The sequence below is a fragment of the Symphodus melops genome (assembly GCF_947650265.1).
Source record: "Symphodus melops genome assembly, chromosome: 7".
Taxonomy (NCBI): Eukaryota; Metazoa; Chordata; class Actinopteri; order Labriformes; family Labridae; genus Symphodus; species Symphodus melops.
Window position 1 is genome coordinate 15,809,218 of NC_136697.1, and position 24,683 is coordinate 15,833,900.

General features: G+C 40.4%; 1 protein-coding gene across 2 annotated transcripts in view; it reads right to left on the reverse strand.

Moving 5' to 3' along the window:
• Positions 1-24,683, reverse strand: part of ephb1 (EPH receptor B1) — a 147,531-nt gene that overhangs the window by 34,309 nt on the left and 88,539 nt on the right. For both annotated transcript variants that reach the window (XM_079349214.1, XM_079349213.1), the window contains exons 5-6: positions 19,002-19,337; positions 6,161-6,285 (exon numbers count right to left, since the gene is read on the reverse strand). In XM_079349214.1, the coding sequence (XP_079205340.1) occupies positions 6,161-6,285; positions 19,002-19,337 (461 nt within the window). The remainder of the gene's footprint in view (positions 1-6,160; positions 6,286-19,001; positions 19,338-24,683) is intronic.

Consider the following 24,683-nt stretch of genomic DNA (forward strand, 5'->3'; position numbering starts at 1 on the left):
CCTGCTTTTTATTTCTGAAACTTCAAATGCTGAAAAAAAAGCCATGAAGCCCCATGAGAGAGACCAGAGCAAGAGTCACCTTTTCATCTGTTATCGGGCATGGTTGGATGCACATGGACCACTTTCTTGCTCTTGCTTTGAGTCATCTTGCATTTATCAGGACCACACCCCCATCTGTTTAGTTTGAATGGAGGACAGGTGAACAGACAGATGGAGAGCCACCAATGGAGGGGGAGCATCCCTTGAGGGAGCACCAGGCTAGGAACGGCCCTTTCATGCTGCCAGTCAAATGGGGATTATATGACTCACACACACACACACACACCATACACACACACACACACACACACACACACACACACACACACACATACACACCATACTCACACACACACACACACACACACACACACACACACACACATCTGCCACTTAAAACTGATCTGGCATTTGGCACTCCAGCAGGTGAGGAGATAGCCAATAAAAGGCCGTGCCAGGAGGGACTTCCAGCCACGAGAGGTTCTGTCCTGTTGCCAGTCAAATGGGGATTAGGAGGACCGCACCCTAACTTGCTAAATAAAGATGGAGTTGCAGGTTGAAAGGCAGATGGCTAAGCAGCCAATCAAAATCACTGCCAGAGGTGACAGGCAGGAAGTCCTATAGGCAGTTTGGTCAATCAAAATGTAATTGGGTGAATCATCATTAAATTTAATCTGTTATTGACGTATCAACAGTTGTAGGAATCAAATTAATTTTTTTAAGAATTACAATTGTCAAACCTTTTTGTCAGTTCAGGTGTAAGGCATTCAAACTAAACTAAACTAAGTTCAGAGCAATTTCTGAATTCACTACCAGATAAAACATTGTGTGGATACGTAAGTGACATGATGTGACCTGGCACGTTTGTGGCGTGTGTGTGTGTGTGTGTGTGTGTGTGTGTGTGTGTGTGTGTGTGTGTGTGTTTATGCGTGTGTGGGCACATGGGCTGTTAACCATTTGTATGTCTGTTTCAAAAAATGCCAATCTCTTAAAACGGACAGCATGGCCACCTGGCTATAAAACAGAAAAAAAAGCCACATGGCAGACTACCATGCCTCCTCTTTGCAGGCCCACACGTGCACATGCTGAAAAACACACAAAGGGAAAGAAGGGAGAGTATTCTGGTATTATTTTTGTTAAGTGGAATTTAAAAGAAAGAAACCTCTCTCATTAATGTAACAATAAAATGTATTGCCCGAGGTAAAAAAAAAAGAGGGGGAAAGGAGATAGACGAGATGGGTTTTAATTACAAAATGCAAATAATTACCATTACCTCATGAATTTTAATCTTATAAGAAAGTGCTTATTATTTTATATGGGAATAAAATGATAATTAAAAACTGATATTAAAAAAAGCATTAGAGCCTTTAAATTGTTTTTGGAAATAAAAGAGCTACAATAATATAAGAACTGATTACATCCCCAATACGGCAAGTAAGACAAAAAAGAATTGCCCTCTTCTTCTGATTCAGCAAAGTCACCCTCTAAGCATAAGTGAGCAGTGTAATAGAGAGGTGTGAAGAATCCTCTCATCTCGACTAAGTTTAAAGAGAAATGTATTTGCCTGAGCGCCTTCCATTTGTTTGCCTTGTATTTTGCGGAAGCCTCCTTTTGTGATGCCTCTTTGTATGCATTGCCCTCACCTGGAGACTAACAAGGAGGCCTGAGTGAGCGGGGAGGGAGACTCACAAAAAAAGGGATAGAATAAGAGGAAGACTCTGAGGAGAAATGAGAACACTCTGGCCTTGGGACTGAGGGAGTGCTGAACTAGTCCTGCTTTTCACAGCTTCCATTAAAAATCTAAACTTGTCTGGAGAACATCTGTGAGCATTGACAAAAGTGTTGTTGAGTGCTGGTGTCAGGGATAGAAGAAAAGAATAATAAATAGTTTCTCCTGGCTTCACTTCTGAAGAATGTCTAATTGTATGTAAAGTACAGGAGGGATTTGAGAGCGCCAAAAATGCAGATTTTGTCCTGGTCAGTATGCTGCAGATGCTGGTGACATGCTGTAAACTTGTGTTTTTCTCTTGAATTCCTTACACTGCATTATGACAGTGCTGCTGGATGTATACACCTGAACTAACGCTGAAACTCCAACACATAAACACTGACACAAGCTCACACACACACACACCCTCTCTGTGACACCAACACGCACACACAGCCATCGGTAACCAGAGCCTGTGGCTGCTCTGCTCCAGCCTTAATGGAAGGCCTGACCTCCGCTATGCTGAGTTATTTCCACCCTCCCCAAAATTTCAGGCAAGCAGAGGAAAAAGGTTCTGAGGAAAATGGAGAGATGAGGAGCATGGGATTCTACTTTTTCGCTGCAAACCTTTAATTCATTTCATCTGGCTTCTCAATTTGCAGGGTCCTGGAACAACTCTCTCTGTAATGTGAAGGTGGGCTGAGGAGGGGAGGGAAATGCCCGTGGAGAGAACTGCCTTTAGCTAATACTACTACTTTTAGGTGAGACTGTTAAAACGCTGTCTTTTTAGTCATTACCATTCCCTCAACATGCAGCTAAAATATAAGTAAACTTCACTCTGTAGACAAAACAAAAGTTGTATTTTTGTAGTTTGGGAAGTACTATAAGTAATGTGATATCTGTGTAATTAGAGAAGCGATGACATCTAACAACTAAATCTTTAAATTAATGCCTCATAAGGCCACAAAATGAAGCCCACGAAAGATCTGAACAGTCGCAATATCAACAGTTTCCCTGAGCCACTTACGTTTTAGTCAAAATACCACTATCCCGAAAACCAATCATATATTCTATAGCAAAGACAGGAGACTCTGATGTGTTGTATTAGCTCTAGTCTGACATGTCCATGTGTTTTTGTACACTATAAAATGTACAAATACATTCCTATGTGGACATTTATAGTTATATATTTCTATTCTTGTTCATTGTCTTTTAATGAACAGTGGAATTGCTCAACTTGTAATTAACTTTTGTGAACCACTATGATTAGTGTGTTCTGTGGATCTAAAGCTGTTTCAGAGTTTAAAAAAAAGTTCCCTGATGCTATGTTATTGTCTCACTTGTACTTAAAACAGGTAAAACCCTTTAAATACAGCCTCCTGCTTATGGGGTGAAATGCAGCGTAAATGAATAATATTAGGCTATGAGGCAATTTAAGAGTTGTTGCCACAGTTTGAACTGATGCACAGAGACTTCTCCTCAGGCACAGTACTCAGTAATGAAAACATTTATTATAAAATGTTTTTTATAATAGAAAACCAAACAAAAACTGTTGGAAGAATTAAAGCATCATGTTTAATAAAGACTGACTAACTCATGTGAACGTCATGTTTGTGGGTAATGAGGCTAATAAAAACCTTTTACTATTATTTTTAATAAATCCATCCTGTGTTTATTGTCAAGGCAACGATCACAAAACAACCAAATCAGACATATATTGAAGAAAAATCTCAGAGGGATCTCTGTCCCATGACAACCCACACTGCCTCCATATTTCCCCCTCTAGTGCGGACTGTCAAAACAAGAAAGCCTTCCACAATAATAATCTGAGGGGAAGACCACAAAATGACTGAGTAAAAAAAACCAACAACGATTTAAGTGACAAGAAATATGTTTCCCTGGTCATATGTTGAACTAAAAAAGCAAGCGCGGGTTGAAGAAATAGATTATGTTCTATGAATACCTTGAAGTAATGATATGCTGCTGCAGAGTTTGTCATTGTAAATGAGTATAGGGGGGCTTCCTGTGAGATGGAGAGTACAGAGAGACAGCTCTCTGCTGCGCTAAGGACTCACTGACTGTGCCAGGCACGCTGAGACAATCAACTCCACAACCATAACAGTGTGACTACCCTCAGATTAATGTAGGCAGCGCTGAGATGCATTAAACAAGAAGGTGAGTGTAGCAAGGCCATTCTTACATTAAAAAAATCCCATTTTTTATGATTGTATTATCCAGCCTATAAGGTACCAATGGTGCTGAGAGCGTGCAGGGGAGTGTGTGATAGACATTGTAAGAGACATCTTGTCGTAATTGTCTTTTATGACTAAAGGGCCATTCTGGCATTACATTATGGCTGCGTGGAACTTCCAAGATTTCCTGGAGCTTTCAAGCATTTAGGGAATCAATGGAAAGCTGACCTCTGCGAGATGCAATTTAAGCCCCAGTTTCATACATGAATGGGCAGACTGAAAATGCAGCATGTAACTCAAGCCAAAGTGTGTGGGTTTTTTGTTTTATGATGTAAATCTCCACATTCATTAGGTTTTTTTCTGTGCTCCACGTTCAGCAGGCAATCGTTCTTCGAACTTGTGTGTTCACAAGTTTTAAGGTGCAATGTAGATTGAACATGGATGCCATTTTATTGTCCGTTACTATAGGTCAATCTGTGTGGACAACAACTAACAGACACAACCTTTTACAATCTAAAAAAATGACAAATGAGCCAACAAACTGAATGCAATGCAACGATTTATGAAAGGTTATGAACCATCAAGCCTGCATTCACTTTGGTCCCTTGTGTTGCTGCATTACTGTATGTGACAGCAATTCTGTCAACTCCGTAAAACAGTCACCAGAAACTTGCTATGACTTTCCATTTATTTGTTCCCTCTTGAACCTTCAGGTACTGTTCCTCATACTCAAACTCATTTGCTGGAGTATTCTGGCACCATGTAAAGACAGGATAGAACACGTTATTCTACTGGTACAGAATGTATACTTGTGGCATTTGCTTGTATTTTATGTCTTTCTTCCTTTGCCAAAAAGTAAATGGTTCAGTCTTAATCGGTAAAACCCATGTACCCTTTCTTAAAACACTTGTAACAGTCTTGTCAGATCAGAAATGCAAACAGTCATAGGAGGACGACCACTTTGAAAATCTCCTTACAATCACTCTGACTGCCATTATGCATTCTTTCTCACTAACACGTCGCGTACAGGGAATATAAAAGCACAAGAAGATAGGATGAAGTGATGCAGACAGCATTAAGTGCAACCTCTTTCTCACTTGAACCATTAGCACTCGTTTTTCCCCTAATTCATTAATTTGTGATTATTCCATGCTCATGTATTAGTATGAGGACACGTGACATAAACAACAATAGGATTAGGTTTCGTTGATATTCATGAGCTAATGGGTGGCTGTTTAAATGTTATTTACACAACGCTAAGCTGTCTGACAGATAAGGTTTCTCAGGGCAATGGCAATCGGATTCAATTTTGTGACCTGTGCAATGTCAGAGGGGGGAACAGAGAGCAATGCGGCCGTTATTGGATAACTGAGTTTCCAATTGCAAACATCATTTAAAAACATGATTGTTGTTCCCTCTGATAGAGAATGCTAAATGTGACATACACTCGTCTAAGGTGGAGCTGTGACTATTGATCCACCAACCAGAGTCAAAATGAGTTTGTGTAAAATAAATTACTCACCAAAACAAGAAAATTTTTTTTTGTAAAAACTCTATCGATTTTTATGTTCTATTTGAGAAAACAGAACATGGAGTTTAGTGCATTAAGTCTGGCAAAAGTCAGAGCTTAAGATGACATAAGCTGTGGGGAAAAGCAACATGCATGACCAACCTTGCTTTACCAATCGATCCGCTTTAGGAGGACAAACAAGGGACTAAACAAAAAGCTATAGAGTCTCCCATCTCTGGGTATCATTATACACCAGGCCTTGGGAGAAGCCTACAGGTCAATACTGGTGCAGCATCGGCGCTGTGGGGTAGGGCTGGAGACTTAATAAAGCAGATGTATTGTGTGTGAGCAGACGGGTCGATGTAACCCCCCCCCCCACACACACACACACACACACACCCCACCCCCCCCGATGCAATGCATTTTCACAGCGGGACAGGTTGCTGCACTGTGCAGAGTGGGCCTGGAGCAGAGGTCAACCTATTCACTTCATCAGCAGCAGAAACCAAAGAACAGTGGGAGAGAGGGAGTGAACACAGTGAAAGACATATTATCAACCCAGGGGACTCTGTTCACTGATATCCGGGGGGGGAGCTTCGATATTTTAAGGGGTTGTGTATGCATTTTGCAGAGCACAGAGACAAAACCAAGTATCTGAAAGAACTACCACTGGTGTCAACACATGTGCACACATACGAACACTTCTCTTACCTTCTCGTAGTAGCGCAGCTCATAGTCCAGGATGATGCCATTGGGCTGTTCTGGTTGTGGCCATGACAGTGTGAAGCTATTCATGGTGGAGCTTATCTGGTGCATGATGGGAACTATGGAAGGAGCTGCAGGACACAGAAAGAGTAACACAGCATCAGCATACATTTATTAAAATACTAATTATCACAGACAAGTTGCTATTGTTCAATTGCTTGAAGCGCATTTTAAAGCTGCAGTTGACAGTGTAATAAAGTGAGGTGACGGCACTAGAGTCTGAGAGATCTTCATGTAATGTGTTCTCGAAGACAAGAGGAGTGAGATTAGATTATGTATGCAGCACGTTGTTTCATCGAGCCAGATACTGTATGGGAAAATCTTTTTATTGTCTTAGCTGTACATGTTAAAAGGATGCACAATTACAGTGAATGTCCTCCTATATGTGTAACTAGTATATATTACGTTTATCTATCAGCACTCTAAACAGAATAAAAGTTCACATCATACAGTAGCACTGGGAGTTGGGCAGCAACAAAGTACAACAACAGCAGATTGTGAACAGTAAGGCATCTGAGAACGAGATTTAAATATTTAATGTTCACAGTGTTAATGTTGTGCTTTCTGAATACAGTTTTCATGAGGCTCAGCTAGCATTGCCCACATTTGGTTCAGAGAACTACACTTTACTTGCATTACTGAGTACTTAATCAGGTCATGTACTTTTTCACCTTTGTGTGAAGACATCAAAGTACTTACTGGCATCTCTTTTTAAATAATTTATTTACAGTATTTGTGCCTCTCTTGATTAAAGCATGTTTGTACTGTATCCATCACTTGGTACAACTTCCATTTTCATCAGTAACCAGGTAGCCTGCTGAGTCAAGCCGATTTGAGCCACGCTCAGGCATATTTTGGCACTGCAGTAAGTAATATGTGCCTATTATGGCTAAAATGAGGCCACTTATTTGGCAAAGATTTTAAGGCCATGAACGTCTGCATTTTCACTCCAGTTAGCAGGACTCGGGCTACGATTGAAGAAAATGGCAGGAACCGCCAGTCCGGCTCAAATCTGGAAATCAGAGGTGCTGGATTTAGACCATTGTGGTTTTGGCGACCTGTTGGGACATCAACAGGGGGCATGATAGGCACTCATTAATTAAATTGATTAAAACGTTTTTTAAATCCTCAAAAGCCGATCTGATCCATATGGCCATGACATAACTAACTGTTAAACAGCTAAGATCAACATTGTTCTTCTACTCCTATAACAGGAATGTAGGACAAAAGGAGGAAACCACATTATTTCTAAATATTCTGTCTGTATATTTCTGACTCATCAATGAGCTACAATGAACTGCTGCAGTCAAGTTAAGGTTTCTTCACCTCTTAAGAACAGAAAGACAGAGAGTGTTTATTATTCGGGCTCATGCCACTGACTTGAGCCGTAAGGAGGCAGCTATCTAAAGAGTATAGCCTACTGCAGATAAACTGAAACGGGCAAACGGGCACTACGCCAGGATGTTATGAACCAAGAAATAGTGGCGTTTACATTGCCAACATAAAAGCCACATGGAAACAGAAGTCTTGCCTTGGAGTTGAAGCCAACCGCTGGCTTCACCATAAATGCAGAGAAATGTGTATTTGCTCCCTTTCAGGCGGTTATAGACGGTTATTGAAGATGTGTTCTGAGACTGGGAAGAACTTGCGCTGCTGATTTCACTGCAAATGACCTAAGGCGGAGCCATGAAACTGGTGCAGTGTGTTGGGGAGTAAATAGTTTCCAAGTTGTTACAGTGGTACTACCGACATAAAAGACCACACATTTTTATAGACTATACAGGACTTTTACTCATAATAGGACACTCTACAGTCAATACCTAACATGCATTATTCCCCATCCTTACATTAACATGTTATTTATTAAATGAACCCTATGGAATTAAATCACTCCTCTGAACTCTTCCATCATTCAGCCCCAGTCCAACTGGATGTACACACATAGTTTGTCAATTAACCCCGAATTAACCCTTTTCCATGTTGCTCTTCACATCCCCCCCCCCCCCCCCCCCCCCACACACACACACACACACACCTTGTGATTGAAAAGAAGGCAGACGTCACCAGTTATAAAATTCTATCTATACAGTTTATTTCAGTGAGTGTGTTGGTGATTCTCAGCAGTTCTTTTAGTGTGTAAGTGTAAGTAAAAGCGCCTCTTTTAATGTGTAATTCTGGATGTATTTTAATAACAAGAACCGTCATTAAATTAGTGTAGCATCTGATCAGATGAAGGCATAGTTAGTCTTTTATTCATATCAACAACTGCTTAAAAGACAATTACCAGTATAAGAATACATTGACAGTCATTTTTCCCATCACAGGTGATAAACTACTGCAGAGTCCTCTCTTCCCCTTTTTCTCTGCTGTCATCTTTTGACAGATTACCTCTGTGTTGACATTTAACAGTCGCAGGGATATCTTGTCACTGCTGGCAGCAGAGTTAAGGGATTTCAATGCACCTGAATTTATGCTCTGTGAAGACATTTTCCTGGAGCTGATTTGTTTGTATTTTTAACAGATTCCTGTTAATCAAGTAACATCAAATATGATGTCTTTCTGAGATCACGTTAACTGCCTTGTTTACCCTGTTTATTCTTCAAAAACAAACACTGTTTCTGCTCCAGTTTAAAAAATGCACAAATTCCTTTATTTTTATTTTTTTTTATGAGAAAGCCTTCCTTACAAATCATTCTGCAACTGCTTAAGATCCTGAAACATATTTTCCCATCAGTGAATTCCTGTAAATGACTATTGCTCTACATAAACAGTCTCTACTGCCAAACTCAAAATGGTTTAAGTTCTAGCACTTCAAAGATTTCTGCACTTTTGGATTTGTTTCTCTCTGTGTGCTTTTCTTACTAGTTTGAAGTGGGCAGAGTCAGAAACATGTGATGTGTCACACTTTGAGGAGACCAATCAGGGTAGAGCAGCAGATGAATCAGAACTTGATGACAGTTATGCGTTTTTTTGCTCATGTGTCAAGAACTGTTTGATCAAACTTCCCATACAGAGTGAAGCAGAAGAGTTGAATAAATACTACATTAGGATAGATTATGTCCCTCATTTTTTTCAGGGGCTTTAAAATGAAAACTGATCATAAGTACGCAAATCTATGGTAGCTGTTTCCAAAAAAAAAGTCAAAATCATATTAAACTAAAAACACATCGCTTAGCTTTTATATACAGATCAATCTCTTTAATGACATGTCAATGCAGCCCCAAATCTACTATATGATCACAAACTCATCCAAGGTGGGAGGCTGGAGTTCAGAGATGAATCCAACAAGACTGACTCATCAAACCAGTTTGTGAACAGACAAATAGGTTTGATTAAAAACGGATTCTGCTGCTACTCCTATTGAGTTCAAAGCCTCTGTGTTTGTATACAGTGCTGGAAATGAATCTCCACCCCCATGTCTGCAGGCATAAATACAGCCCCACACAAGCACTTTGTGCCCATCAGCATCTTGGCTCTCCGCCGGCTCGCTGCTGAGGCCGAGTCATCGCTCCACCTGGTCTACACTCACCAGCTCTCAACTCTATACTGCTCTATTCCACAGGCAGCAAATGGCACAGCTCTCTTAGCTAAGTACTGCTTTTTATCAAACTTCGTAATGGTTGTTCTCTTTCTTTTTCTTCTTTTCATACTTTTCTATTGCATAATCCTTCTATTGTCATCACAGGAGTTCTCTAAGAAGAAAAGCCCCTGACCTTTTCACTTCATGTAGTTGCTTTAAAATCGTGTTTTTTAAGATAACAGCATCAGATATGTAACTGCAACCAAATGAATAAGCTCTGCTTATCCTTTCAGTGCAAATGGGTTCTGTTGAATCTGCCTCCCTTGGCTCTCACTTCCTAACCCTCCTCCCTCTCTCTCCCGCTCTCTCTCCCAAACCCTCGACAGAGAGTGTTAGGGCTAAGCTTCACCTCGGTGCACTTCAGCCTTTCTGCCTCTCAGGCTGGTTCACGCTTGACTGACCAGGGCTAGGGCTGCCTGGGCCACATTATCAATTACCGGCCACAGGCACACACTGTTCCTGACAGACCCGAGGGAGGGGCACTCCACGCAGAAATTCCTGCAGTGAAAAAAGGGGAGTTAGGAGGAGAGGTGTTTTCTCAGCCCCAGTTCTGAGTCTTGATCCCAGTTCTACTCATACATTCAGCCACACAGAGGGGGAAAAAAGGTTTAAGCATGGCAAACTTTTGGGGATTTTATTTTTTCTTTCAAGTAAAGTGCACTTTCATTTTTATTTAACAAGGAAGAAAAAACTCATTGAGATTAAAAATCTCTTTTTCAAGAGTTTCAGACAGACCACAAGCAGCCAAACATACACATACAAAAATACATAAAATACATTGGCTGTTATTACAGAGAGCAACACATTTAATTGCTCCAAATAATTCAATAGCAAGCACTCAGTAGTTTGAATTGCACATAACATCGATACATGTCAGAAACAAAGAGAAAGAAACTTCCCTTGCACATTATATGTATCTTGTTCTGACTGCTATTTCTTATGTGACGTTAGTAGAAAATATAGGAGAACAAAGGGGTAACTACTGTATCTCTCTGCACAATGCCTGAGGTAAGTGCATGCTGACTATCACACCCGAAGCAAAGCCTCTAATAAGTTGATTTATCATAGGATTTAATAAAATGCACTTACAGTCTCATAAAAGACAAGCTAGTTCAAGGAAGCTCCTGAAAGAGACACGATGACACTGGAACTCTTGTTGGAAGACAAGTTAGTTTTTTTACCATATTTTACCAAGGATGAAAGTAAAGGGGACCTGGGGGTGATTCATCAAATATGTGGAACATTAGATGAATAAAGATAACAGGAGTAGAATGTCAAACTTGAAAACAAAGTGGAAACAAAATTGGCAGTATTGTGGGTTTTTAATTAAAAGCAAAACTTCCCACCACTCCACCACTGGAAACTGAGTGACCTTACTTCAAAGTAAATGCAGAAGACAGATAAAGAACATGCACACACGTATGCATGTGCGTTTGTTTTCTAGTAGCCTACATGAGAAGAGCCAGTCAGTGACAATGTATTGTGCTGGCGTGAGTCTGAGGTTCAACCCAATGAAGCACCGCTGTCCCCTCCAACTGCGTCCCCCAACGTCACCCTGGGACGACGACGCTGACAGTGATTGGTGACTGTGTCCTGCACTCCTCTCTCCTGCCTCTGTCCCTCCCATCCCCTGCTCCTGTGCTCCACTTTTATCTGGCCCCGCTCGCTGCCCCTGGCTTTTAATGCAGAGCTTGGCTCACCATTAATCAAAGTCAGAGCCTCCCAGTGTCTGGCTGAGACAGAAGGAAAGTGAGAGACAGAGTGAAAAAGAGAGGAAGAGAGAGAAAGAGAAAAGAGGAGCGAAAGAGAGAGGGTTCGAAAGAAGGTGATGAAAGAATGAAACGCTTCTCTACCTTTGTACCGTTGATCCACCGTGAAATACAGATGGGTTGAAGCATCATTTTACATTTGTGGCACAGACCTGAGAGTGTTTTTATTTTTGTACAGCGTGCACACCATAATTGATACGATATGGCGAAGGGTCAGGACATCAAACATGCCTCTCTATATTTATAAAGAGCACTCCTGTGATTTACTACTGTGCTTTTATACAGTTGGGAGACAAATGATAAAGAATGGTCAAAACAGATAAGCCCCTACTTTTAGTGGTAAATGAAATTCATTATTATTACACTTTTTTGTGTAAACTGACAAAGTTTTTTACATGTTCCATTTTGACCCACGGCACTCTTACACAATCATGGGTGTGACGTTTTCATTCAAAGCTATTCCTGCCTGAAACTGTAGGCTCAGTGTCTTTCTACGAAACAATATACCACATGAAAAGAGGCCAAGTCACATCTATGGCGTTATAAAACAACAAATTCAGAATCCCTACATTACATTTCCTATCTTGTTTTAAGTTACTTTCTGCCTGGCTAAAGACCACATTCTTTAAACTTGACTCTTGAGGCCTTCTGATAAAGATGGACATGCACAAAGCCAAATTTACCATGATGACATCGCCATTGTTCTTTTCTCAAATTATAAAATCATCCTCAACAGTTTAGCTCAATACAAAAATTAAGAGTAAAATTAAAATGAAAGTACTCCCCAAGAAGTCAAACTTAATGTGTACAATAACTACATCATTTTTCATACATGCTCTCTTCTGTAAGAATTACACACTTCTTCTTATAGGATAGGGTAAATTTAGATGCTCTGTGTATTTTAATGCAGCAGTTAACCTATGTGAAAGTTTCTGCGTATTCTCAGTGAAACGATTGCTAAAGAAGTTGAATTGTTTATTCCTCAGCAGTGCACTTTAAGTTCCTGCTTTAAGATATTGGCTCACAATAGAGTGGTGCAGCCTCCTAATAGCTGCTCAGTGTCTCAGATGATGAGAGCAGCCTATAGTCATATGCTGTGCCTCTGTCAAAGGCACAGGTTTAACTACTCCCCGACCCATTAGCAGGGGCTCAGAGGGCCAAGCCAGCCATGACTGTATGGTAATGGGCCTCTCTCTAAAATCAAAAAGAGGGATCAGTTCAGCACCATAGACTTCTGTCAAGAAAACAAAGTGGAAACTATCTTTAAAAAACATGCAGTATTATACATGAAGGATTGTGAACATAGCCTACGCTTCATGAGCATACTTTCAAATACATTGATCTCTCTCTCTCTGATCACTTATTACAATGCATTAAGATGTCAGATTTATTTTAGCCTGCAGCGAATACCTCACTATCTGGTTCAGGGACAGGATCCAACATTTATGAGAACAGGCATCAAATTAAATAAGAACGTAACCTGAAGAAGCCTGAAGAACTATCTAAGATGATGAAACTCCTGGACACCCCGTCTCTGAAACACAGCGGTGGCAATAGGAGGGAAGAAACAAGGAAAAAGGGAGAACCCTAAGAAACAAATGGAAAACCTCTTTGGGCTAAACTGAACAGACTTATTGAGTGGTGTCTTGAACACTCTCTACAGATGTCTTGTCTGGTTGGAGAACCCCGCAGAGCTCAGATCTCTTTAAGGCGTCTGATTTCAGGAAGGTTACGTCTTCATTTTCAGTTCCGTTTTATGCAACCCACTGGGCGTAATGTGCCCTTGGAGGGCGAGAACGGTGCTGTTTCAAGATCTGTGGGAATTGCTCTCTAAACAAAGTAGCTCAGTGCAGGATGATTGTTTGTAGATATACTTGGCATTCCGTGGTCTGAGGGATAGTTGGCACACAATCTAGGTCAAGAAGGCTGTTCTAGGCAGATGAGAGAAACTGCTGAGCCGGAGGATGTTTAAACAAGATTGTACCCGTGATGAGATGGGATTTTTTTAAGCTCATGTGTTGTTCATAAAAACCTCCCATGCACAACCTGTAAGAAGTCAGAAAGGAGTGATATATGATAAAGATGAAATACATGCTCTGGATCTGAAGTAGTGGTGAATCTAGGTTAAGTGTCCAGGATGGATTAAACAAGAAGAAATGCCTGCCATTTTTTTTATCCATTTAATCAACTCGCTGGAAGCAGAGAGGGTCTTTTAGTCTCCACATTAAACCACAGTAATTCACGAAGAGACATAAAACCGCCATTTTTCAAAGCTAACATAGATAAATATGACTGAATTCAGGCCAGGCTTGAATGATTGTGTAAGAGGGGGCAGTATATATAACCTTTGTGTGTCTGTATCTATCCTGTAAGTGTGTGTGTAGTTGTGTGTGTGTGTGTGTGTGTGTGTGTGTGTGTGTGTGTGTGTGTGTGAGCACAGGCTGTGAATGAACTTTTAAATCACACTATTGATCAGTCTTTCCTCCCAGACACAGGCTGGGATCGAGGGCAGTTAAATGGCCTTTTCTGTGATTCCCACTAAATCCCTTCCACTCCCCCCTCACCTCCATTATTCCTTCCTCTTCTCCTGCTCAACCACAGTCTCATTTTATCTCCTCTCACCTTTGTCTTCTCATGGCCAATTTAAACTATGACCCTTCTTACTACTGCTTCATAACTGTTTAGTAGGAGTTCTCCCTTCCTTTTTTATATGTAAATCTCACAGTCAATAGTAAAGCTACGTTAGGTCGACAAAGCAAGTCTCTTTTATAACAAACGTTTTAAGTTTAAAGGTCAGTGTCACTCTTCAGTTCTCTCACAGGTTGATAGTCTCAAAGTGCTGCGGTGTAATAATAGATAATTCCCCTTATCAACAGTTTAAGTTTCATGGTAAGGTTGTACTTATCCATTTCCTGGTGGTACATATATATATATATATATATATATATATATATATATATATATATATATATATATATATATTGGTTCAGATGTCTTCAAAAGGACAGAACTTCAGACCTTTTAAACAAAAAATTAACTGATGATAAGGCTTTGACACAATGCCTTGGTCGGGTTGTTATAAATAAGAAAATGCAATATAAGAAGTCCATTTAGGATAAAGGTTAAACACTGGTGCAATGGTCCTTTAAACAGGGATGTACTGAATGTGACAATACATGGTCACAGTGACATACTCATCCTGAAATGAGCGCAGATAAGTACGCACCAATTTACTTTCAGATTAAGTGCAGACACATCCATGCATGTTATTTGTGAACGGGATGAGTGAGATGGAATATAAATAGGAGGAAATGTTGATTAAGTATTACCTGCCATGCAATTATATTCCTGATCTCCTCCATCATCCATTTTAACAGCTGTGCTGAGCACAACAGCTCATGATAAAAATGGCTCACCTTGAAAAAGTAGAGCCAAGAGGGATTTGAAGGAGAATGTGAACAGAGCACTCTTTACCTTTAACGTTTCCCCATGCTTCTGCAAATAATAAACTCTGCCTTTTGAATGATAGCCAAATTACTTTTAATGATTTAAACACACGTTAGCTTTTATTAGCCACACCCATGCATGTCTTTTTTAATACTTAACAGTCTAAGCTCACCAGAGTCACTTTTCCTGGGCTGAAAATGTAAAACACAATGCACTGACAGTATTACATTTCATCTTTCACAATCATGTGTGCACCTGTGCATAAAACATGGCCGTGTAAAATAAACAAAGAAATCTGTCTATTCTACTGGTAGTCTTGGCTCCGGCAGAGATGGAACATTAAGCAAAATTATTGTTGTGAATTGTTCATCTGTCTCGTCCAAACAGAGCCATCTTGTGCTTTTGTCTCATGGAGAAGTGCTAACGTTGATTCTGATTGTGCAGCAATCAAATTTCAGCGTTTTACTTGTGGCTGCGGGTTGCATTCCACTGCTTTAATATTGAGATGAAGGGAGCATTTGGCTTCATAAATGAGTATAAATACAATGAAAAGCAACTGAACTAAAGATTTAGGTTGTATTTATTTGGATTACAGTTTCTTTTTGTATTTATATCCTATTACTCGCAAGGATTACAGTATATTGGGGATGAATAGTGGACCACTTTTGGCTATGTTGACTATTATTGTGCTACATTTCCGTGGATCCTCCAGTCTTCAGATTTTATTAAACACCAACACGTCTCTGATTGCTACCTCATTTACATGGAACTTGCATTTTGTTACTCCACCTCTCTCAACCTTGCATCATGCGAGGGTGCAGTGCACAAAAATACCAAATGAGCGGACAAGCAAATGTCAAGGTTCCCCAAAATAGCACTTTTTTTTTCTTCAAGCATTTTTATTCATTAACCCATGAAAACAAAGCCCTACCTTTTTAAGAGAATCTTGCTTTTTTTTTTTTTTTTGCTTTTTGAACTGCATCATCATTATTAATCCCCTCTGGATACTTCTGCTTTTTCAGTTGCCCCGTCAATGAAACCTTCTGTCGAAAGTAGGAACAGTGCAATTACCTGGCTACAAAAGGCCATAGAGCTGGACACAGGGCTGGCAGATTACTGGCAGACACCTCATTACTGCTGTAGACTTCAACAATAGGCCTGGGCATAGCTTCTTCTACATCTATCTGTCAAGTGTGCTATTAGCCTGTCAAATGGGGACAGTCAGCACCATTAAGGCCACCCTGATAATCAGACCTATTTACTTCCTCATTTTCCTCTCCTTCACTGTCACAGATGGGGGGGAAAAAAAGAAGAAAAAAGGGTTGCTTTTCTCTATCCAGCCTCGACTTCCCTCCCACTTCTTCCCAGGACTCATTTTCAGACAAAGACAAGTTCAGTCGGTCATTAAATTCTTCTGAGAATCGTAATCAAATAATGTAAGCCCTTTACCAACTGCGCTGAATTTAATTTCAGAATGTCTTCCTACACAAAGGGGATCTGGATAGAGCAATTTCTGTTCGACTGGTATTCTGTAATTTATGTCAAATAAGTTATCTATACATTTTAAGTGAAAGTGAAATTTCTGTTTGGCTGTGTCTGTTCTCTGACAGGGCCTTCATTTTTCATGTGCAGCAGAACGGGATACTGCTGCAAACTAGTTTCAAATGAGTCAGGCCAATTTAATTGTGACTTTTGTAATATTATTGTAACTATTTTCTTGTATAATGAAATAAATGAAAATAAATACATTCCAAATGGATTTGATTTTAAGTGAGAACAGAGTTGTGGACACATAACTTTGACTCAAGTCACAAACTGACATGAGACCTGCATCACCTGATAAAGTTGTTATGGTTTTGCTCTTTTATTTTGAGATGGAAATAACACAATTCAAAGAGCTTTCATAATTTACGTCAATTTCATAGGTTCTTACTCTGGGAAAATGGCATTTCTTTTGGTGAAGAGAGTAAATGACTTGTTTAGGACTTGGGACTTGACTCTGGAACTGAGACCAAAGACTTGAGACTTTCTTGTGACTTGTAAAACAATGACTTTGTCCCACTTCTGTGTGACATATTCTAAGACTATTTCTTCCAAACCATTACTGACGCTGATATTTAGACTGTGATAAATAGTAACTGTGATTAATGTTTATATTGTATCGTTGCTCAGCTGGATTGCTGATGTGTTTTTTTTTTAGCTTTTGTTAATTACTATTATTACATTTTCTCTCAGAAAGGCACTGTTGTTGTTTGTAATTGTCCCACAACTAATGACTTAAAACAGTTAGTTTTAGATTATGATTGATTTGTTTTTTTGTACCTGATGATTGCGTTAACGCACACTTTCCAATCCGCGACACTAGATGGAAAAAAAAAAGACTTGCAAAAGACAGTATCCTCAACCTGTCATTCACACTGGCTGAGCTAAGGTCGCATCACAGGCACAGTTAGGAGGATGAGCACACACAAGAGAGAGAGAGAGAGAGAGAGAGAGAGAGTCAAAACAGGATGAAGGTCATTTTCATTGGCTCGGCTCAGATATATCAACAGCAAAGTCAGAGGATGCACACACGTGCATTGTGGAAAATATGAAAAGACAGACAAGCAGAGAGATTGAGAGAGGTGAAGAGAGAGGAAGGGATACAAAAGTAAAGAATTAAAACAAAGAGACTGTCAATGTATCTTTCTCTAGTTGCTCTCTTCCAGTGTAATACATTTTGCCACATATATTATTGGATGTAGCCTTGACTGCCATTTGAAATCTTCCGGTTTGGTATCTTTGCTGCTGCCATGTTGGTTTTCTGAAGCATATATACTGTCTGTTGACAAGAGGGCTATGGCTGACATTTAGCTAGCTAATGAGCTAGCATCATGTTTGCCATGGAATCAAAATTGTTTAGTGATTGCGTGACTGGCTGCTGATCAGAGTTCTCCTCGTGGAAATTGAGTTATTTATTTTTTATTTTTTTTAAAAAGGCAGCCTCAAGAATCAACCCCAGGAACTGCTAATGTTGGCACTTTTCCATTGGCTTCATTTCTCATCTTTATTTCAACGCGTCAACAAAGAAGATTTGTCTTTGCCGGTCACATTTGAGAGACAGAAAAAAAGAAAGATTAATCTGTTTTTGTTCATTCAGAGATCAGAATAGTGACAGTGAGTGGTATATAAGCGAAGATTCTCAGACAGGTTTTAGCTGGAGGGCAACATCCTGTGAAGAGAAACGTACTGACTCACTGTGCAGCAATGCTATCAAAACAAAGTGTCATTACACAAAGACCAAAGAAAAACATCTCAGAGATGTGTCAGTCTGTGAAGTAACCAGCCTTCAACCGCCAGATGACAATCTCGAAAAAGAGCTTCCATAAATGACTCCTATGTTGTTTTTGGATGGATGCTTACCTTCACCAGTGTCAAAAAATAAGCAAGAAAGTCTGGAATGCCCAAAAGGGAAATGAAAACAAGGGCTATTTCTAGCATGGCTTTTGATTTGTAAATAAACTACAAAGCAGAGAGGTGCGTTGCAGTGATTGCGCTTGTCCTGCCACTAAATCTAACATGCTGAGTCTTGGCTGTGGGTTTGTACTCCTCCGCTGAGTTTTCAAAAGGGAAAGCGTTCACTTTGATTCAGAGATGGAAGGCTCAGAATGAGAGCATGTATGTATAACTTTCACTAAACCAGCTGGCCCCGTACTGCCAGCCTTAAAGTCATTATTCACGCTGGAGCGACGTGAAATCTTAGGAGCCCTGAAGTCAGCTTTGCCAAGAAGTAAGACTCTGAAATGCACTTTTGCAAAATGATGGCGCTTTGAGGGGAATGATTCACATTTATGCAGTAATAGTAAAATCTTCCATTTCACAAATGTAAAGTAAAAGAACCCTACTTAGGCAGGAGGGAAACCAGACGTCTAATAGTAGAAAGAGATTTAAAAAGAACCCTGACACTAGCTCTTAAAGTTACAATGATGAATACTATTTTTGCACCACTTACCAGCCTGGTTGGTGGTGATGTCTATGGACACATGCTGGGCAGGGTACGGACTCTTGTTGCTGACTCCGTTAACAGCCTGGATCTCAAAGCTGTAGAGGGTATGAGCCCACAGGTTGCTGATGAACACCCTGGTCTCAGTCAGACCCAGCTGTCGAGGAACAAAGTCCACGTTGTCGTCACAGTGGGAGCAGGAGCGCCGGTCAGCACGGCACTTCTTGCACACTATGTTGTAAACGACATCACCTCGGCCGCCTGTCTCCCTGGGGGAATGCCACTCCAAAATCACAGAAGTTTCGTTCACAATTGAGATCACGTTCCTGGGGCTGGATGGGACACCTGTGGACACGGATGAAAGAAGAAAACGGATGTAAGAAAAATGCAATAGCGACTCAGATTGACAGCTTAACACATTTCTAATCACTACGGCAAGCTGTCATGATGAAAAAAGCAAAATAATGTATGCCAAAAATGGAAATTATTTAATTAATCTGCTTACTGTCATGTCAATTCAATCTATTAAGAACCCTGTAATAAATGAAAGTGTTGTTAGCCAAAAGCCAACTTGTCTTTTTTTGCTCTTTTCTTCCATTGTCAGCACATTGCAATGCTAATTTATTCCATTCACACCCAGAGAGATCAAACAGTGAAACGTTTGTGTCTATCAAACATTGGTTATTTAGCAAAATGCAGTGTTGCATGGAGTATTCCTATCCAAGTGGCTCTGGAGATTCACGCTACCATTCACTCACTCGTAGCCTGCAGCTGCAGAAGAAGCTCAAAGACGACGTTCAGAAAGAAATGAGGAATTAATGAAAACCATTGTTTTGCTTGAGTGGTGGCTTAATATCAGGGTGCAGAAAAGTGGCTTGTTTAGCCTCCCGCAATTGGATCGCAATTCTTAAAGAGTTGAAATCTGTTCACATTGCAGTGTGGAAATTTTCTGCTGAGATTGTGTGTCCCCGCGGCTGCTCACAGGCGGCTCTTTCTTCTCAGATAGCAGACTCTGCAGATAAAGCAGAAGCTCACCAAAGCCCTTAGTCAGTGAAGCTTAGGTTAAGTGAGGCTGCCCTGCAGAGCTGATCTGGTACCAATTCATCCACCATAAAGCCTGACCTTTATCATTAAAAAGAAGTTTAACCGACCCACCATTAGACTACTGTGGAACAAAAACATCCACTCAGTTCTAGAAACACTCCAAAGAATTATCCAGCTCTCTCACATTCTGTATTATCTTTCCTCTGCTTCCTTTTCCTGCATATGTAACAAGATAAACATATATAGTATATATATATATATATATATATTTTAAAGCATTGAGATAACACTACAGTTTCCCATTGCTGTGATCACAAAGAAGATAGTAATATCAGTCAACACAGACACAATAAATCATTGTTGCTAAACCCCGGAGAGCTTGGTCTAAGCGCGAAAAAACACAAGGGAATGGCTTTGAAACTGCTGCGACCTCAGCTCAGCGGCTTGACAAGAGAGAGGTCAGTGACAGGAAGGGCATGACCTCTACAGTGTGATTATTATGGTCTGGGGTAAAGGCCAGCCAGTGCTCAAGATATATGGTCAAATGGAACATCGTTCGGTCATTGGACACTTCTTGATGTGTTACAGGGGAAGGAAAATATGGCACAAAATGCATGAGTTTGTAAGAATTGGTCATAGAGGGTTTTGATAGCACTTCAGCTTTCCTCCCTTGGAGAAAGAACAATAAGCACTTCATGTGTTGCTCCTACTACTTCTATCTTCGGCATCATCCATCACTTTTGTGCACTTGCCCCCAAACTAGCATTACTAGGGGAGCGTGGAAAACACATGTAAACAAGCACATACGCCTACATTAATAGGTAGCCGTGTATTCACATCTGCAGCATTTATCAGAATCAGAAAAATGCTGCCTGGTTGTGGTGTGAACAAGTCGTCACACTCTTTTCTTTCCCAATTACAGCCAAGCTTCACACATGTGGGGATGGCACAAGAAATCAGATGTGACTGCCACTTAGCCAGTGATTTGCAGGCTATTACAGCAGCCCTTGGCTGTTTTAATTTGCCACAGGATTTAATTTGTCGAGAATGTTACTTACAGGCTCTCAGCTGGAGTTCATTTAGTCATGGCAGTCGGATTTGTTAGACCTTCACTACATGTTGCTTTTACTTTACTAACAATTTGTCATCTCCAAGCAGCTCATGTACTTCCTTTGACATGTACTGTAGAACAGTGCAATCACAATAACCCGTGCAGTGTCAGGTCATTTGCACAAGGACAATGAGGACAACGCAATGCTCGTTTGATATTTAGTTCAGTATGGCAGTTGAATTAATCACAACACGGTGTGGGTGGAGTTTAACTATGACCCCTAGGCTGACTGAACTGGTCACACTAATGGTTTCTGGGTTCATAATCTTTACACAGCCTTAACCACCATGGGAGCACTGGGTAATACAGGCGAAAATTCTAAGCAGGAGAAAGAAGAAATGCATGCACACTTGCACAGTACAGTATATGTGGATTCAAAGTAAAGCAAAGGAGTGTTAAGTCTAAGAGACGGTTCAAGTCACCTTGTTTCATCATGTTCATATTAAGATAGAAAAAAGCTTCCAATAAAAGCTCCTGCAGACACTAAGCGGAAAATATATTTGTTTTGTTATTTAGTTTACATGCAAAAGGAAGGCAATTATGGCAATACTCCTAAGAAATACTGTTGGTTATTTTAGCTGTTCACATGGTTGCATAAATGGAACATTTTGGTCAATAACCCGATTCAAATAATTGTATTTCATTATGTTAGAATCTGGTAATATTTTCAGATTCATTGTCTTAAATTAAATCAAAATAAATGGGAATTATGCTGAACCTCATCATAATGTTTAAAAAATGCAATTCACATTGTGTCATTATTTACAATTATATAATTCTTATTCAAAAACAGATTTTTCTCATCTGGACATGTGCAAATGGAAATCCGTTTGTCCTATCAACATAACACTTTTGCTAATGTATATGAAACTATTTGAAGTAATTTTCTATATCTTTCATGTAGATGTAGGAAGATTAACTTCAAGGGATGTCTTGTACCTGCTTCAGTGCGACTCCCAGACTGATTGGTATGCAGAGCTGTCCTGCTACTGAGGATGCTTCAAGTCACCACCTCTGTTGCAAAAGACCCCAGTGCAGTTTTCTCCCTCAGCTGCTAATGTAAGGGGTGTCCCAGTGCCCAAAATAAACACTTCAACACTTTGTTTACTCATCTACCCTTTGAATAGACTGGGGCTAGCGCTTCTCCTCTTTCAAACTGTTTGTTTTTCATGATGTGAAACAGGCCTTGAGGGACCAACAGAAGGTCCCTGTGTGCAGATACTGATCACAGCCAGAGGAGCTGAGAGGAAGAAAGACGGGCTGTGTGGGTTGGTGAGACATGAAATAAAACATGTTATAAAGACTAATAGTGTCTGCATGAGAGACAGAGGAAGTCATAGACTGTGAGTAGTTCTGTGTAAGAATATATGGCAGCTGTTCTTTAACGGTCTGAAGGATAACCAACTGACCAACATTAATCACAACAGTAACTCTAAACATATTAATGTCCTTGACTATGCATGGGAAAGCTGTAGATGGTTTCATTTTTCTCCATGGGCGCATTGGAACAAAGGTCTGGAGTGTTATGTTCTCATACACACTGCAAGGATTAGAGAAAAACAGACAGATACTTCGATTTAGCTCCATTTACAACTGGAATACTGAGAAAGAAATCCACCAAGCGCACTTGTGTGAGAAAACGCCTCAACTTACTCCAAAACTGACAACAAAGTTTTTGTGGGGGAAAAAAAAAAAAAAAGAAAGAAAAAAAACATGAAAAAAAGAATGAAGTATATGTATGCCCTTTGATGGCTCACTTCTCTTTGAAAAGGGAACAAGGAGAGAGGAGAGACGGTGAAAATGAGAGCACAGAAGAGGAAAAATCCAAACTGGATGATGAGGAGAATGGAAAAGCAGATAACCTCGTCCTTTCAGTTAGGAATTCTGGTGGGTTTGTTTGTGTTGCCAGGCGGCGTAGACAGTGTTTGACAGGGCTCAAGGAGATTTTCAGGGGATAGGCCACAGATATGAGAATTGAGTGAGAGCCACAGAATTCTGGGGCAATGTGGTACGGATCAGGAATGTAGAAATCCTCCAGGACCAGTATATTTTCCTCCCGTTCCCTATATTTATGTTGATTCAATAACATTTCGAAGAATTTACCCATGAGTTGCTTGGTTGCTGGCATTGGTAGTTTCCAAAATGTAAACGTGCATAAACAGCATGTTTTTACAACATAGCTATGTAGTGTGGCTCACTATCTTTGATTACTTGTGGATTTGTGTCCCTCGGAAAGTTTTCCAAACAGTCATGTCTTCCAAGGACAAAATAAAACCTACAGATTCAAACCATTCCTCCAATGTTTTTATTTATCTTTTCCTTACACTTCTCTGTTGTTATCTCTTGCTCCCTCTTAATCTTTTTCACACTGTTTTTCACTACATGATTCTTCATCAAGTCTTCCCTACTCCCCAATGGACCAATCAGCAGTTGTTTTACTGTACAGTATGCCGGTTTCCACTCTGCTTGCCCTTCTTCCCCTCTGACTCACACATTTAGAGAAAAGCACTGAGCTGGCTTACAGTTAGATGACTACCCCCTAGCACACCATTCTCACATGAACATGTTAAATGTTCCTTTTTCACATGCGCACACTAAATAGGAAGTTAAAGGTTCATCAGGCAGGAGGCTGGAGCCTTAAGAAAGTACAAAGAAGGGCTGAAGTGCAATGCATTCCACTGTCCCAAAGACCAATTTGCCTTCAAGCTGTGAGACAGAATGCTCAGTGTTCCTCCCCTTAGGCATAGCTGGAGTCAGCACAAGACAGGAGATTGGGGGAAAAGGAGGGGCAGGAGTTGGACGGGTTGGTTTGAAGTGCATCCCAGGCCTGGCATATCCCTCAGGGAAAAGAAGGGAGAGGTATAGCTTGAAGCACCCCGCTGACAGAGCCAGGCACTGGACAATCCATCAGCAAGCTAATCAGACTGATCTGGAGCACACAGGGACTTGCGCCTGTGACGGCAGCAAGAAGGGCTAACGCTAAAGCTTCTGCAGCTAAAGATTGGCCTGATTTAAGCTACTCTACCAGTGCTCTTATCAGAACATGAAGTACTAAAGAGATTCTTACTGGGATGATATCACTGCCCCCCAACCACCACCAACACTACCACCAACCCCCACCCCAATGACCTGCTGTAATCCAGGGCACTATAAGCATTGAATGTACTACTGTATGGTTGCTCAATCGGGGAAGGCTTTGAATGTGTTTCTGTTGACACAAATTGTGAAGTAACGTATGCTGGCTTAAGATATTCATGCTAAAGTGATAGTTAAAGACATAATTCTCAGTAGGACATTTCATGTATTAAATGTAGTCATTTTGAAAGAATGAATATTTTACTTTTGGGAAGGGGTTCAGCTAGCAGAGGGCAAATGGGTGTAATAGTGGGATCTGATTGTTTTGTACCTTTTGAATGGAGTTAAATACTGCACCCTGAATGTTAAGATATTAAAAAGACAGAAGAAAACAGAGAAACTAATACAAGCCTAATTGGAAAAATGCACATAGAAAACAGGGATCTGCTGAAGTTCCACCT